At 46.2% G+C, this 16673-nt stretch overlaps 1 protein-coding gene across 3 annotated transcripts in view; it reads right to left on the bottom strand.

The window, feature by feature from the left end:
• Positions 1-7269: 7269 nt before the first annotated feature.
• The window catches only part of LOC149343275 (activating signal cointegrator 1 complex subunit 2), a 47447-nt gene continuing 38043 nt past the window's right edge, over positions 7270-16673 (bottom strand). For all 3 annotated transcript variants that reach the window (XM_089545804.1, XM_089545803.1, XM_089545805.1), the window contains 5 exons: positions 14062-14160; positions 13694-13885; positions 11989-12067; positions 8820-8949; positions 7270-8363 (listed from right to left, as the gene is read on the bottom strand). In XM_089545804.1, the coding sequence (XP_089401930.1) occupies positions 8230-8363; positions 8820-8949; positions 11989-12067; positions 13694-13885; positions 14062-14160 (634 nt within the window). In that variant the 3' untranslated portion in view covers positions 7270-8229. The remainder of the gene's footprint in view (positions 8364-8819; positions 8950-11988; positions 12068-13693; positions 13886-14061; positions 14161-16673) is intronic.

Here is a 16673-nt window from a genome sequence, read left to right as displayed (position 1 = left end):
GGGTAAGCTGGCGAACGAATTCTCCTCAGGCTCTTTACAAACACCCTGCTGTGCCCGGCGGTTCTCAAGCACTTTAATCCTTCTTTTGACGGCCGCTGCTCATTCTGTGGGGAGGTGGCCGACACCTTCCACATATGATTTGGGCATGCAAAAGAAATCCTTCTCTCCCCCCCCATCACCCCTTCCCCTACCCGAGAGGTCTGGGAGGCGGCCCTGCTCAGCTGCCAGGAACTATCGGCCCAACAGGCCCTGGTTCGACGGACTTGTGTAGCGGTCTCGACCAACGGGATCCCGGAATGAGGGACTCCGCCTAGTATTGTAAGGGGTGAGACACATTAAGGGCCTCTCCCCGAGCACCTCTCTGTACATTACTAAATAAATGTTTTTCTCCTCCTCCTCCTCCTCGAACTGTCTGCCGCGGTCCTTGATATGATCTTAGACAGGCATCGATCCAAAACGGGCCACCCAGGTAGGAAGGATGATAATGATGATGGATTTTTATGGCGCAAGGGCAACTGTGGCCAAAGAACGCCATGACACAAGGTAGGAAGGAAAGCAGACGCAAAGGTGGCGGCAGCAATATCGAGGAGTGTTTTTGCTTCTGACCAACGGGTGTACCTGTCCACGCAGGTAAGTACCGACGATCTTGGCAAGGTGGAAGTGGTCTGACTAGGTCAATGAGGCCCGTATCAAAGCGGGCCTCGGGTGGAAGAAAACAAGCGGCTGGCGGACTGGGGTAGGATGGAGGGTGGACTTTCGCTTATAAGCAAGAAACACATGCGAGCACCCAATCACATACATTAGTGCTCATGCGCGGCCACACGTAGCGAGACGCCGCGAGCTTTTGCGTCGCGCGGATTCCGGGATGGGCCAAGTTGTGTAGGGTGTCAAAGATCCGCCTGAGGAAAGAGACAGGCACAAATGGTCTGGGAAAACCCGTGGAGCAATCCTATATGAAAGTGGAGCCGTGCATGTAGACTCGAGTTATGGCAATGTGGTAGACGCGCGCAAACGCTTCAACTCGGAATCAGTAAGCTTCGGAGCCATGAAGTAACTTGGGAGTCATGAAGGGGAATCGGGTGATACACAGTGACGGCACCCACACTGCTGAGAGCGCCAGCAGGAATGTTGATGATGATAACTTTTATTTCCACCGATGTAGGAGGCCCCCTACTCCCCGTCCCTGGCACGCAGGCCTAGGGGACGGGACCTCCGCGACTAAAGACTGGCGAAGATACATTGTCTCTTCGCGGCTTCAGCCGCCAGGCGGACAGCTCGTTTCTGGTCGGCGGGGACCTCGCTTCGCAGAAGGGCCTCCCAGGCTTCTCTACTCTTAATATTGTCCTCAGCACCCGGAGATCCAGGGCATTGCCAAATTATATGATCGAGGGTCCCCCTCGCTCCGCAGGTCTTACATTTGTCATCTTTTTTATCGTCTAAAGTGGTTTGAAATAACCAGACAGGGTTAACGAAATTTCCGGCCTGTAATCGTCGCCAGGCGATGGCCTCTGTATTGGTTAAGTTTGGATCTGGTGGTGGCATTAGACGCCTGCCTAACCTGTAGTGCACGGCGATTTCCGCGTATGTTTGCAAACGTTCGTCCATCCCCTGGGGGTCGGGTGGCTCTACAGTTACCCGGAAGTAGAGATCTCGGGCTAACATGTGGGCCGCCTCGTTACCGGGGACGGATGTGTGTGCTGGGACCCAAATTAAGGTGATCTTGCGATCAATTTTGGCTGCGGACAGAATTCGAGCCGTTTCTGGCGAGACCCTGCCCTTTCCGATGTTGCAGATTGCTGTTTTGCTGTCACTAAGAATCAAACTAGCCTTGGTTCCGGCGCAAGCAAGCGCTATTGCGACCTCCTCGGCCGTATCTATGTTTCTACTCCTAATAGAGGCGGCGGCGACTGGTGCACCTCGGCCGTCGACTACTGAGGCGACCGCCGCCCCCGACCTGCCACTCGCTGCGTCCACGTAGGCAACCTCATTTGCCCTGAAGTTCCCGGCCCTTTTAACCAGCGCCTCCGCCCTCTTTTCCCGTCTTTCCCTGTGATGTTCTGGGTGCATGTTGCGGGGGAGGGGGGGGGAACGATGATATTCTCGCGACATTGTGGCGGTAGGGCGACCTTGTCGCATATGCCCCTATCTACTTTTCGGCCGACCCACTCTAAGATGGTCCGGCCCGTATTCGTTGTACTCAGTCTTTCGAGCTGGGCGATTCGCACCGCCTCGGCTAGTTCAATCCAAGTATTATGCACCCCCATTTCCAACAGGCGGTCTGTAGACGTGGAGATAGGTACGCCCAGCGCCCTCTTGACGCAACGCCGAATAATTGCGTCGATCTTCTCTTTGGCGGTGCCGATGACGTGCGTGTCACATGTCGTGCTATATTCCGTCACATAGGCAAGCTGACGAACTTCCCGCGGGATGTAAGGGCTGTCGGAGTGGTCGAGCGCATGCGCCAAGGGCTTGTGAACGGTAAAGGTGATGAAGGCACGACCTTCAACAAGGTGACGGAAGTGGCGAACAGTAAGGTACGTGGTGAGTAGCTGCCCGCCAAACAAGTTCTAACGTTTTTGAGTAGGAGTTATACGCTTGGAAAAGAATGCGAGAAGCTACCAGGCACCATCAGTGTTGTCTTGGAGGACAGCGCCGACAGCAGTACTGGAAGCGTGCGCCATAAGTGCAGAAGGACTGCCTGGCGCAGGATGCGCGAGCAGGGCTGCGTTGCCAGGGCTTGCTTTATTAATTATTAATTAATCATTAGTGGTTTTTGAGGAAAGGAAACGGCGGAGTAACTGTCTACAGATTCGGTGGGCACCTCAACTGCGCCGTGAGGGCAGGGAGGAACGCGAGAGTGAAATAAGAGGTGCCGTAGTGATGGGATCCGGAATAATTTCGAACACCTGGGTATCTTGAACGTGCACTGACATTGCACAGCACACGGGCGCCTTTTGCGTTTCGCCTCCACCGAAACGCGGCCGCCGCGGTCAGGCTCGAACCCGGGAACTCCGGCTCAGTAGCCGAGCGCCCTAACCACTGAGCCGCCGCGGCGGGACTGTATAGGCATAGGCATCGTCGTCCCAGTATAGGGGATGCGTCTTTTGATTCACCGTGAGCAGACGATCAACGCGCTCGACCAAAGTGGCACAGTTCCGGATAAAACGGCAATATAAAGTAGTTCACCATGCCGAGGAACTGGCGCAGAGAAGTAACAAAGATAGGTGGAAGATCCACAATCGCCTGCACCTTGGATGTGAGACGTCGAATGTCACCTGTGCTGGTCTAACATTAATATACCATGAGGGTGCTATGCAAAGCCACAACATATACAATGATACGTCACCAGAACAGTGGGAGACACAACTGATTAGCGTCCCTTTCGAGAGCCAAAACGAGCGCTCATCCAACTGGCGTGCTCGTCAGCCAAGGGGTCCTGGACTGAGGCCTATGGTGGAGTGGCACATACCCACAGTGGGGGACTGGCCAGTATGCCTTCCACATGCAAGCAGTTCTGACATACTGACACAATTAAGGTAGACGTGGATGAAACTTTGTGTGAAATCATTTTGAAAATTGTATCTAACAAAGGAATCTCTTGACGCAATGATGTGATCATGAAGATAATTGCACACTGTTTTTAGGATATATCCCCTGGCACTTGCCCCCAAGGAGGAAAGAGCCGGGATAGAAAAAGTTAGCCCCAATCAACCGAGGAGAGTCTCCAGATAAGTTCTTCGTGAAGAAGCAAACCGCCGACAGAAGAGGAGAAAGTGATCAAGTGATTCAATTTCGCATATGATTCACAAAGGTTCGACAAAGATAACCCCGGTCTACACTTAGATTTTATCGCGCTAATCTGTATAGCTATATAGCTAGGGTTCCTAGCTGGGAGCCGTGCTTTGCTTCGTCTGCAACGCTGCCTACCAGCAAGACAATTGAGTAAAATGCAGCCCGGGTGATACTGGCCTGTCGTGGAGATTTGAATTGCTGCCCTGTTCTACGATTCTGAAGGGCTCTTTATGCCTAGTTATCTGTCATAACTACATTCTAAACACCTAGGACACTATGAATGCCCACATTACTCTTCTGTCCTACTTCTAGGATCCTTGCCACCAGAAAACAAAAGAGCAAAGCAAATATGGGGTTAGAATGAATTTGTTTCAGAATAGACTTTCTGATCAGATACCCACGCATTCCTCCAGTGAAAGGGGCCAATCAAGTGGAATGTGAAAAACTCCAAGGTGCGAAATCGGAGCTAAAGGCCAAAATTACATACATGCATTCAGAACTCTTAACGATAAAAGTAGGCTGTCTGCTACTTGAGTACAAGACTACAGAACAAGAAAAAAATGTCATTTGCTTAACATCCCATCCACAGATGCCTGGAGACCACAATTCTAGTGCTTACAAATTTCTGTGCCGACAGTCTTTTTTTTTTTCTTAAACATAAGCATTCAGCTGACATTTCTCCTAGAATGCACTCTTTGCAGGAATGGTTAAAATGATCACCTGGCTGAGTGAAGTGTGTCAACGATGGGTTATCCAGTAATTTGCTCCTATAGCTCAGTGCCACCGTTCCTAGAGTAGAGTTACAGCCAGAACAATACGAAGCACGCACGGCTGTTCTCTCAGCATGATGAACAGAGGAGATAGGGAGGGTTCTTCTTTTCAAAAAAAAGGAGCAAAACAACAGCACTTGCCAGTTTTTGCTAGGTAAGATGGGAAAGAGGTTTCTATTGCTGGAGTATATACTACCTAATATCATGGTTGCGACCTTCCTTAAATGGCATGGTCATACGAAATTTTTACCATGAGCCTTTCTTTGACACTCACCAATTCCAGCATTTTCATGGCCTTTTGCCATTCACAAAGTTTTTGTTCTCTTAGACGCACGCACTATTTACGTCGAAGAGCGCACTCTACTGCTAGCAACTTGAAATTTCCAGCATGAATGTTGAGCTTCCCAAGTGGTTGAGCATCCTCCAATAAATGTCTGTTAGCCGCCACGTTGGTTCAGTGGTTATGGTGCTCTGCTGATGACTCGAAAGACGCGGGTTTGATCGTGGCCACGGCTGTAGAATTTCGATGGAGGCCAAATTCTAGAGGTCCGTGTACTATACGATGTCAGTGCACGTTCAAGAACCACAGGTGGTCGAAGTTTTTGGAGCCCTTCACTACAGCGTCCCTCATAGCTTGAGTCGCTCTGAACGTTAAACACCCATAACAAAAAAAAAAATAAATGTCTGTGTTGAGCTGTGCTTGCCATTCTAGATACAACAGGCAACTGGAAATCAGCTCCGCAAGGAAAGTGTTTTACTATTGCACCACCACTAATGTTACCAAGTGGTCTGAAAAAGGTGTAGAGTAGTTGATGAAGCAGTACTTGTCCCTGGCTGGTACCATTTAGAACACAGAAAAAATGCACTACTTAGTACCACAGTAAACTGTTCTGTTATTGTGGTAGATTACAGTGCCATAAATACTACCAAGACTTGCATAGCACTCAAATGCTAGTGGCACACTCCAAACATATTCCCACTATGTCCCACACCACGGAACAAATGCGCTCATAATATGTAGTACAGGTAAAAAAAAAAAAAGAAAATGCACAAAAAGCATGGTGTTGTGTAGAGCCAAAAGCCACGTAAGCAGCACATCTACTGATGTCCCTCTGCAATGCCAACCGCTTCTGCAAACGGGTAAAAATACTGATACGCTGAATAAACGTTTGTTCACTCCTGCCCCCCGCTCCCCTGTGTGCTATGTTACTTTAGTGGCGATGAGGCTTCGAACCATTGACCAGCCGTAGCCATGGCTTCTCGCAGTGGGTCTCCAGCCTTTGGCGAAGATAAAGAAAACTGGCCTGCTAATCAGGTATGCCTGGAATCGCAGTCTGATGCCCACAATGTTCGATTCAAGAAAGCGCAAGGCGCGTCCAACTATGGCGTTGAGTGCGAGGATAGCCGACCTGCCCGCAAAGCACTGCCCCCCTACAAAGGTTCATTATCGAGCACACAGACACGGTTGCAAGGCTTACTGAGCATTTTGTTCCAAAATTGAAAAAAATGGTGAAATCTTACAAATTCCTGAGTAGAAGCAAGCACACCATAAAGACAGCCAATGATTTAATCCCGGAAATATGAAAGATTGGCAGCAGATGCTACTATGGCAATGCCCTTGAGAGAATCCTACTTGAGAAGGTTGAGTAACGGCTTCGTGGTGCGGATGTCCACAGAAATCTCGCTGGGTCGTCACTAATGTTGACAGAGGCTGAGGACATGACTCTGGCAGCTGATATTGCAGCTGCCAATGTTGAAGGCATGAAAATAGTGCAGCCTACCTGCAGTAGCACCAACATACTGCAGGGGAAGCAGCAATTTGAGGCATCCAGCTACACGCTGAAGTTAAGAGTAAAGAGAATCTGCGGTTGTAGAAATGGCCAAGAGCACCAGTTCACTAAATGAAAATTTCGTCATGAAGAGTGTTACTGCTGCCACTACAAAGTGCCACTTGGAGGAAAAGATGTCAAAGGAGGTATCAAGAGATGGTGGCCCACTGCGAAGAGTATTTGTCGGACAGCGATGTCAATGAACTCGGCCTTTCCCACCATCTGCGAGGTTTGTACAGCCAGTACTTCATACACTATATGGAAACTCGTTCCAGTCAAGATGCAAATGGACGCAAGACTGCAGCTGTCTATTATAACCTGGCCAATGTACTGCAGGTAACAACTTGACTGGCCTACCCTTCTAAACACAACGCTCCAAATGGTGCAAACTATTCCCACAAGACTGCAGACAGCAGTACAGTACCAGACAATAGACTTTCTAAAGGCTTGATCACAAACTATGAAGCAAGCCTACTTTGCACATGCTGACTGAGTAAAGTTCTCTTGACAGGCACAACATATTTTCACATACTTTTTTTTTTTCTGCTATCAAGCATATCACAGAACTGCAACAGTGTCCTGCGCAGAACACTATTTACAAAAGCAAAGTCTACATTGTTGGTCCTTGCAAACTTTTTGCAGGCCTTATTTTTTCCGACAACAGCCACAACCACAAGTGCTACTGCTCTGCAGATTCACACCTGATGCCCATGGTGTTTTTTCATTTCCCTGTAGGTTTTGGCACTATGCAAAAGACATCCTGCCAGTTGTGGTACACACGGACACAAAGGCAAATGCTTATAGTATAATAATGTGAGCATCAAAACAGGAACACATTACTTGGTTTGAAATGCCTGTCTAGGAGCACAAACTATGTCTGTGAGAAAAATATGCCATCAAATTTTATTTATCACAAAAAGGCAGTTGCTGAATGTGTACCCACAGATACACCGATAACTTAATTCACCTATGCAGCATATATGAAAACTAAAATGTACCATTATATTGTGACGTAGCATTATGCAAATTTATAGTTTCAATTTATATACGTACAGACCAAAATAAAATAAATAATTAACTTCCCAGTGCTACCATGAAGTATTCAACTTCTTCCGATTTTTTCAAGATATACATATATATTGCATAATAACAAAACCTGCGCTGAAGACAAACAATGCTGCCAAATGACTTTGCTTTCTCCTCTTCCAAGAATCAGCAGTGCCATGTGGCGCTTCAAAACAATTCAAAACAATTCATGAACACTAAAATCATTTACCGTGTCATTACTGACCTGCCCATCATGGCATCAATGCTTAAGGTACACATGAGCAAAGCTCTATGCACACACGTAAGCTTCAACAACAGCTGCAATGCTACTGACCACTGCCTTGTAGTAGACACAATGTTTAAACAATGGAGACCAGCAGCTCATTACAAACAGAGGTGCATGAAGCGAAGGGGGGAAAAAAAAATGGAGGGGTGCCACCACTTTGAACACAGTGCAACACCCGTACACACTGTGTTGGAAACATCTGCTCTATAAGGCACACACTCCAGCAGTGTCGACTTGACATGCCAGTGAGGGAAAAACAAAGAAAAAAAAAACAGCCACGCATAACCCAGACTTTTGTAGTGGCAGTCAAACATTACATGAGGCACTGAGTCCCTCAACAAGCCCCTGAGTGTACAGTGAACACACACCGGCACAAACATGAGGCATCACAGATCAAAAACAGTGATAAAAAAAAATTAAAACAGCACTATTAAGTCCCGTTGGCAGCTGCTCCACCCACAGCTGCACCTGTACAGCTTTGTACACAGCAGGGTCGCTGGTGGTGCTAGGAGTACATGCCCCGGCTGCGCTTGTAATCAGCCTGCGATCTCTGGTTGTGGCTGAAGGATGACTTGTGCCTCTCCTTATACTGCCTGTCCCGAACCACGTCTTGGGACTGGCCCTGGCCCTTTGGTCCACCTGTGTAAGGCAGTGGAACGAGGAGGACGAATGAAATTCAACTCTGCTCGTGACAAAACAATGAACGCACTTCCGGTTTTCATAGCAACCTCGAGGCAAAAAGCAGCCTACTGTTTGGTCGTGACCATTTGCTCAAGCTCACTGCAGACCGTTGTCACTTGTAACATTCTTCTGACGCAGACCACTGCTAGCAGGTTGCAATGGTACCACACATGGAGCCGTGTTACAATGAGTGTGGGCAGCCCGGACGGTTACCAACCATTGCAAAACCATGTTTTTCAATAGGTCCCCCCTACCACGGGAAACTGTGGGTATGCTTACTGAGGTGCTGCATTGACTGTCGTTACCCTCCAACCAGTTTCAAGATAAGCACCATTGTCGACAAGGGGAGAAGTAACAATACGGCAAGGAGTGCCGATGCAACAGAAGTACAGCATGTGGTGTACACTCCCGCACCTCTGAAATCCCTTCTGCGGGGCGCATGACCGGAGCGTTCCATCTTCTCCTGGTACCGCCTCTCCCTCTGTGCCCGCACCTCGGCTGGGTTCGCAACAAACTGGTCCCGTGGTGGAGCCTCATCTTTATCCTGCAGGAAACGGCGAAAAAAAAGTGAAAAAGAGAGAATCTAGAGAGAGTGTAGCGAAGTCTCCAAATCTTACGAGTGGGTTTAACATCACTACTCATCGCAAGTGCACCTGTCTACAGGTGCACAGACGAAGTCAAGCAGCAGTTCAAGGGGCTAGTTCATCTTTGGAGTACTCAGCAATGCATGCAGGGTCAAGTGCACTTGTAATACTGCCACAAGGCATTCATTCGTTATATCCCAAAATTCTGAGAAAATGGAGCTAGGCATTATACATTAGTCTCTAGCTACCTGGGTTGAAGGCCTACTATTATGCCAAATGATCAAAGGCCACTGTTATGTGTGATACAAAAGACATCCAGCCAGGAAGTGTTAACAAACGAAATCAGTTACTTTAGTGCAAATCGCACATTATGTTCGTCAGAATGACATCTGCTTAGCAGTGATCAGCAGCTGCCTCAGTGGCAAGCATGATGATGAAACTTATGTACAAGGGCTGCATAATATCATGGCGAGTCTTCAAGTGCAGGAACTGCTCTGTGCCGTGCCCAACTCAAGACAAATTTTGAACCAAAAAAAGAGAGGGATGCTTCGCGAGTTTCACACAAACGAAAATGCTAGTGAAACTACACGTTTTGCAACCTTTTAGGCCGCTCCTGTGGATAGAAAATGGCTGTAGAGAACATGGGGAAGCCACCCTTGTGCAACTGGCTCACAGGCATGCACAGATTTGGCAAACTAGTCGTTTCGTATCGCTTAAGAATTTGAAGAAACTGCAAATTTAAAGAAACTGTAAAGTGACTGGGCATTCAGCACAGGTAACTAGTGTGACAGACAAATGCACTTCTTAGCAGGATGAGGTTGTGCAGCGTACTATGTTTCGTTAGACACTCGACACCACCTTCATGGCCCACAATTAAAAAAATATGCAGAGCCCTTGGCCACAAGGGGCAAGGCCCATGGAGGTAGAGATGACCATCCAAATTAGATCAATTCCCCTTTCTTCTTCCCTACACTGAGACTGCTTCTTCCAGGCAGGGCAGGTTCAATAAGATTAAAGCATGTACAAGCAAAGTGATGTCGGCAACAAGGCAGGCTTTTACATTTATATCACGTATTCCACATACTTGTGTAACTCTCTCTCCTTTACACTGACTTGCATCCTCTTCACGTCGAGGGTGATGGCCCCCCAGATTTTGATGCCTCAGTTTCAAAAAGCTTAGCAGTGAGACTAAGCACAAAAATTTGTCATGTAAACACTCCCCCCATCTATGGAGCTGAGGGCTGCGTCCACAGGCATTTGTTCTCTCTGATTCTAGGTGCCTGTGCACTGCAATAATTATGTTGCCGCCTTCTGCATTAGGCAAGCGTTTCTTTTCACTAAGGCCGTTTGTTATCTGCAGGTTCAAATGCAGACGTCAGAGTACTCAACACAGACTGCTATAGGCACAATGTGTTATCAGTGAGCAATTTCAGCAGATGAGTACCAGTGCTTTCATTTACTCCATGTGATACGTTGCTATAACAGTTCTCCGCTTTCCTTTCTTTTTTCTAGTGGGCTGGGAGTTCTGAAACTGTGCTCCGCGGAACCCTTGGGGTCTCTGGAATGCTTTTTGGGGTTCTCCAAGCACCTACATCCATGCATTCCTCAACCCCTACCTTTCCTTTAGCCACTTCGCAATGCAACTGCTCACATCAGACTGTTTCACAGCACAGCCAGGCATTAATACTGGATCCTAATACGTTCTGAAGGGCTATGTATCTGCGTGCTCTTTTTTTACATGCATGTTAGGCAGGAAGGGATAGAAGCCATGACACCTAGAGTTGCTCAGGACCTTTTGGAAATCGTCGCAGTTGCCCTGAAGCTAAAAGGACAAAGAACCTCTGTCCTAAAGCATCCTGAAACAAAGCTGCGATGACTGCGCTTTGCTGCCTATTACTGACCTTCTAGATGGAAACAAAATGTCCAAAGTATAGGAAAATGGCAGAAGCAACACTAAAGTTCATGCACGTCTCATACCGTTTCTGCTAAATACACTGTGCTTGTTTCAAACCTTTTTCTCTTTAAGTCTTGGCAGCAGTGATAATTTTCTGTATTTGAGATAAATGTCTAAAAGCAAACACTCAGTGACACACTATTTCACACTTTCTTCCTTCCTTGCACAGGATTTCCCGCTCTCAAATGTGCCTCGTTTCTCAAATAAGTAGTCAACATTATTCCCCTGTAATTCTACAGTTTCTTATGCTGCACAACGGCTATTGCATTCACGCTAGACATCTTGACACGTGCCTGTCTCTGCCAGCCCGGCCATGTGCAAACAGAGAAAAAGATGTGGTGACAAGCAGAAAAAGAAAACATTTAAGAGCACCTGGAAACGCTGCTTTCATACACCAAGTCATGATCATGCTGTTGCTGGTTGCCTAAATGAGATCTGCCTGCCAATGCACGTGCTTGGAGGAGCCATGCAGGCAGTCCAAAGTGACCAACTTCAAATCAGCGTTTTTTGACTGCATGCAGTCTTGTTTCAAAACTGTGCTCGTCGAAAGCATCTATCTGCCACAGCAGAAAGAGCTCAGCTGCCATGTTTCGATCACTAAGTGCCACAGGCATGCATAGTAGCGTTTGTGCAGGCACGGTAATTTACATAAGCATGGCGTATTTTTGCTGCTGGTGGCGTGGGGTTCCTCGTCAATTTTTCATATGCTAAAGCCTCCAGCCTTATTTCTTCATCTCAACGTCTTCGAAGCATTATCGAAAATTCTACTATCTACTAAACGAATGGCAGCCGATGATGCTTGCATCGCCGCAAAGCCTAGCGCTAAATTCTTCAGAAATTCACAGGCAAAAACCAAGCAGTGCTGGAAAATTTGCGCACAGGAAAAGCTTCTTTGCAGGAGAAATTAAACAATCTTGAATCCCTGTTTAGTTCTACTGCCGACTGCATTTCCTTGTTTGCGCAAAAACACAAAAAAGGAACGAAAGATAAAATTTTACAAAAGAAACAGGACGAATGACAGAGACTATCCATAGGAAACACTCACGCTATCTGCGTCATCTTCATATCGATTTTCGTGCTTCCGGCTTGACTTGGGCTCCAAGACTCTGGGAACGGTGAAAGGTCTGGGGAAGAAAAAACAAAAACAGCAAGATAAATCAAACATCACATCCACATTGTACACATCGCTAATTGTACTTTAGTTACGCTGCTGCAGAGAAAGTGCTGCTAATAGACACAAAGCAAACCATTCCATACAAATGTATCTTCTTAACAGTGAATTAATACAAAAACTCACAAACTGCCCACAAGAAATTGTGGTCGTTAAGACAACCCAGGTTATGATTTATCAGCAATATTCTGTGGGTTGCAGGTAACAGTGCTCTGGACCCTATGAAAGCCTTGAGCACAGGTTTATAACCTAGTGCAACAATCCCTTCTAAAAAACAGTGCAATAGTACTTTTATGACAGATCAGGGTTCTGGCCTTTGGCATTGCAAACGATTGCATGTACATGAAAAATTAACCAGGTACTAATAACCAAGCAGGCCCAATCTTGTCACTCTGATATCAAAGATCAGTATTTTTGCCACATCCAAAAGCCAGATTTCATCCCCTATTCATTCAAAGCCATCTTAATTCCCTAAGACAGCTGTTGATGTGAGCAATACGTATCCAACATTTCAAACTATAGCACTGCCAGCATTCAAGTTATGTCCACTGCAAGGCAAAGGCTCCAGCTACTTTAACCCAGCCAATTTCCTAATCATGTTGCACCACCAAACCCAATGCCTCCAATAATTTCCCTCTGTTTCTCTTGGTGCCCAATTTAACATCTCCACTTCATCTTTACTGCTCAAAAATTCTGACCAACATCTACATTCAGCAACAATATTAAGCTCTCTTGCAATGCTTGCAACACACTGCGGCAACTCAAACAGCATTTCTTATTTCCAGATACACAGCAGCTGTCCACTGTGGACTCACTAACACGCCCGAGATTTGGCACCCATATTTAATTAGCGGTCTACGACAACGTGTGCACCATGAGTTCCGAGATGTTTATGCTGCCAATACCTGGCAGCCTAGATAAGACTGCCTAAGATGTGCTTGAGCTGCAAATGAGTAATGAACTCGTAACGCTAGGCTGTTTTAGTAATGTGCTACAATCTCCCATATGAGGTGCCATCCTAGGTATCAGCAGCGGCAAGTCAGAGTGAATGGTTTTGTCATCTGTGCCATTCATATAAGCTGTATTATACACTATCTAAAATATGCCCCTAGAATTCTTTCTATTCACCTTTGCAGACTCTATCTTTTTCCCCACTATCAAGCTTTGAACGCTTATGTGGTGATTATGCTCTTCCGGGTGCTGCAGTTACACTTTAGGACAGCACATTAAAAAAAAGAAAAAAAGAGCAGTTTGTAATAAGTAGCCCCTGAAAACAGAACAGCTGCGTCTCTGAGAACTAAAAATGCTTCCCCATTCGGAATCCTGCCTACGTGACTGCATGAGCAGAGCATTTTGTTCTCAAATGCACCACCTCAAGTGTAGTATGCTTCACAGATGCCCTATGCAGCAATGAGGCACTAAGTTAGATCCTGTACAACACAAGATTAGGAGCTGTACCAAAGGCGAGTATTTGAAAAGAATACAAATCTTTGCTTAGCCATTTGAACCCACACACATGCACACACAAAAAAAGAAGAGTGTAAGGAAGAGAAAGACAGAAATGAATGCGTTTTATCACCTGCGTGAAGACAACTCGCTTTCGGGAGCTGGCTCCTCGAGGCCGACATCGTTGCTGTCGTAGGTGTCGTCATACTCATCCTCGTACAACCCTTCACCATCCACCACATCTTGCACTATGCTGTACTTCTCGTACATAACCTTGAGCACCTTGTCGTGGCCTTTGTCATCCAACGAAGAAGGTGTCTTTTTCCTGCAGACAAAGCGACACGAGATGTGTCAGCAGCAGTGCAGTTTCTTTTTGTTTCTGGCACCAAGTAGTACCAACATGAGAACGCAGAAAAACAAGACAAGAACAAAGATTTTACAGGAGTAGGTCTGGGGATATTTTAAGCAGCGCGGTTGAAGAAACAGGGATGTCACACTCACTTCTTCCCAATGTGAATTTTCGACAAGTCCACGTCGTTTCTCCTGAGGATGTCAAACTCATCGTTGTCATAAATGCTCCTGGGTTCAAAATCCAAAGGCCTAGATGAAAACAAGTGCAAACAAATGTCTCTATTAGGCAATGCTAAGTAACCACAATGCTGAATCGTTCGAGGCTGTGTGAAGAAAAAAACCTTTAGAAATTAAGACATAGAACGACCTTTACCAGCTGTGAATGGCACTGATAATGAGAAGTGTGGCTACTTGGGCCAGCTAACACACGATTTCACAAGCAAGGAATGAATAAGGAATGCAAATGTGCACAAGTGTGTCTCTTCCACTCTCCTGTTCTCTCGCACCATGCCTCATTTGTGAAACTGATAATGAACATACATAAATAACATGAATACCCAACAGAAGACAAGCTGATAATGTTCATATTGCGCGAACTCTGTGATCATGTTGGCTCATGTACATAACCCAAGTAGGGGAAAAAGAGGATGTAAAAATAAGAACAAAAATCTATGACATGCCCCGAGGGCCAAGAATTCAACTGCAGCTGTCCATACAGAAGAAAAAAAAATTAAGAGATGCTGCTTCAAGCTGAACTGTGGTTTTTGACTTATGTACACGAATACCATCTGTCAAAAAGATTTTCACACTACGTTTCTGACACTAGACTGATTAGATGGATTGTGGGGTGTACAGGAATGCAGTGGCTGGTGCGAATTGCAGGTTTTAAGATTAGCCAAGGAGTCCTAGCATTCTTGTTAAGCCAGCAACACAAAGAGACTAAAGCGGCCGTTTTGTGAAGACATGCAAACACTCCCTTCATGGTTTGGCCACACTGGTGAGAATTTTCCAGCACACAGTATAGAAACAGAATGTCCGTAGATCAGTTCATCAGTGTGGATGAGATCTTCTGTGTTAAAGGGATACCAAAGACAAAATGAAATTGGCCAGTATCAATAAATTACTACGGTCCAATGACAAAGACGCTACCTTCATTGAAACCCGAGCCGGGTTTCAATGCAGTTTTAGTTCACCACAATGCTTAGGCCAGCCTGCTTCAAGGACCGGAATGATAACAAATCAGCGGTTACAATGGATTTTTTTTTTTTCTGATTCACGTGGCCACTCTACACACATCACAGACATCGCTCCACAGATGAAACCGAAACTGAATTCCATGCTGCAGAGTCACTCGCACACCTATAATGTATGTATAACAGCAAGTGTGACGAACTGATGACCGCGTGTCTCAAAACAGTCAAACTCCATAGTTATGGCTTCACTTTTCTCAGCTTCACGCCAGCCTGCCTCAGCCAGCCAACTGAGCCGAGCCATGCACTGTTAAGGCCTTGAGTGGCGCGTCTCGCTAGTCTTTTATATTTCCAAATTGTTCTCGCCGCTTCGGCGCCGCTGAGGGTTTCCATTCCTGTGATCTTTCCGTCCTTCCAGTGCACTAAAACTGTGCGCTCGTTACATGCCGTTCACAGTTTGCACAAACGATGCTGCCGCTCGCGGGGTGCGCGACGCAGTAGCAGCGAAGCTAAATCACTAAAAATAGTCACTGTGGCACCTTACTCATCTCAAAAGCAAGAAGCCATTGCCTAGTTTTCTGGCAAAGAAATTTACTGTGATGCAAGCAGGTCTTCTTAGTTTTTTTGGGGTCATTTGATAATTCAAACATTTTTTTTCAGTCCCTTGCAGTTTGAATTACTGAGCTTTTGGTTTAATGGGGGTTAATGTCCCAAAGCAACTCAGGCTATGAGAGACGCCGTAGTGAAGGGCTCCGGAAATTTCGACCACCTGGGGTTCTTTAACGTGCACTGACATCGCACAGTACATGGGGCTCTAGAATTTCGCCTTCATTGAAATTCGAACACCGCAGCCGGGATCGAACCCGCGTCATTCCGGCCAGCAGCCGAGCACCGTAACCACTGAGCCACCGCGGCGGGTTTATTATAGAGCTTTTACTGTATTCCAGCGACTAAAGCATCATTTGAAAGAAGAGAACCTGCAACTAAAATTAGGTCTCTATGGTCTCTTAATAAACAGGACTGAGCACAATAAATGCATATCATTACTTTTGTTATTTTTGCCGGTAAATTAACACACGCAAAGCACGTTTACCCATTCTTTCTCATTACCTATTCTAATGTTTTCAGAAAGGCAGGCTGCAACTAGGCTGTCAGTGGCGTTGCCGGCAGAAGCATGGTTGCTACTATCTGTGATAGACATCAGCAGTATTATTTTATTGAGAGTATTTTTAAAACCACCTCAGTACTTGCCACTGCAGGCCGCCCAAGTAGTGTGGCAGACATCTTGGCCACAGAGTTGCAGAGTTACTATACTAACTATAATACAGAGTTACTATACTAAATACAATACTTGCATAATGAATCCACCCCAACTTCTGTCAGTGACAATTAACTTTCTTTTTTCTTTACTTAGCATAAAAAAAAAACACACCAGACCATCAGAGCCAGTGTTCAGTGTGTTCGCTTTATTGGCCGCTGCCGTCAACTAACGTGAAATCGTCTGATTACGCTGTGATAGAACAAAACCTTTTGAAGCGAATGATATTAAACACCAGCAACACACAAATGCGA

Source organism: Amblyomma mixtum, chromosome 5, assembly GCF_055824585.1.
Source record: "Amblyomma mixtum isolate Tamu chromosome 5, ASM5582458v1, whole genome shotgun sequence".
Lineage (NCBI taxonomy): Eukaryota > Metazoa > Arthropoda > Arachnida > Ixodida > Ixodidae > Amblyomma > Amblyomma mixtum.
The sequence above is the reverse complement of the archived record's forward strand: the minus strand, read 5'-3'. Positions and strand labels throughout refer to the sequence as shown.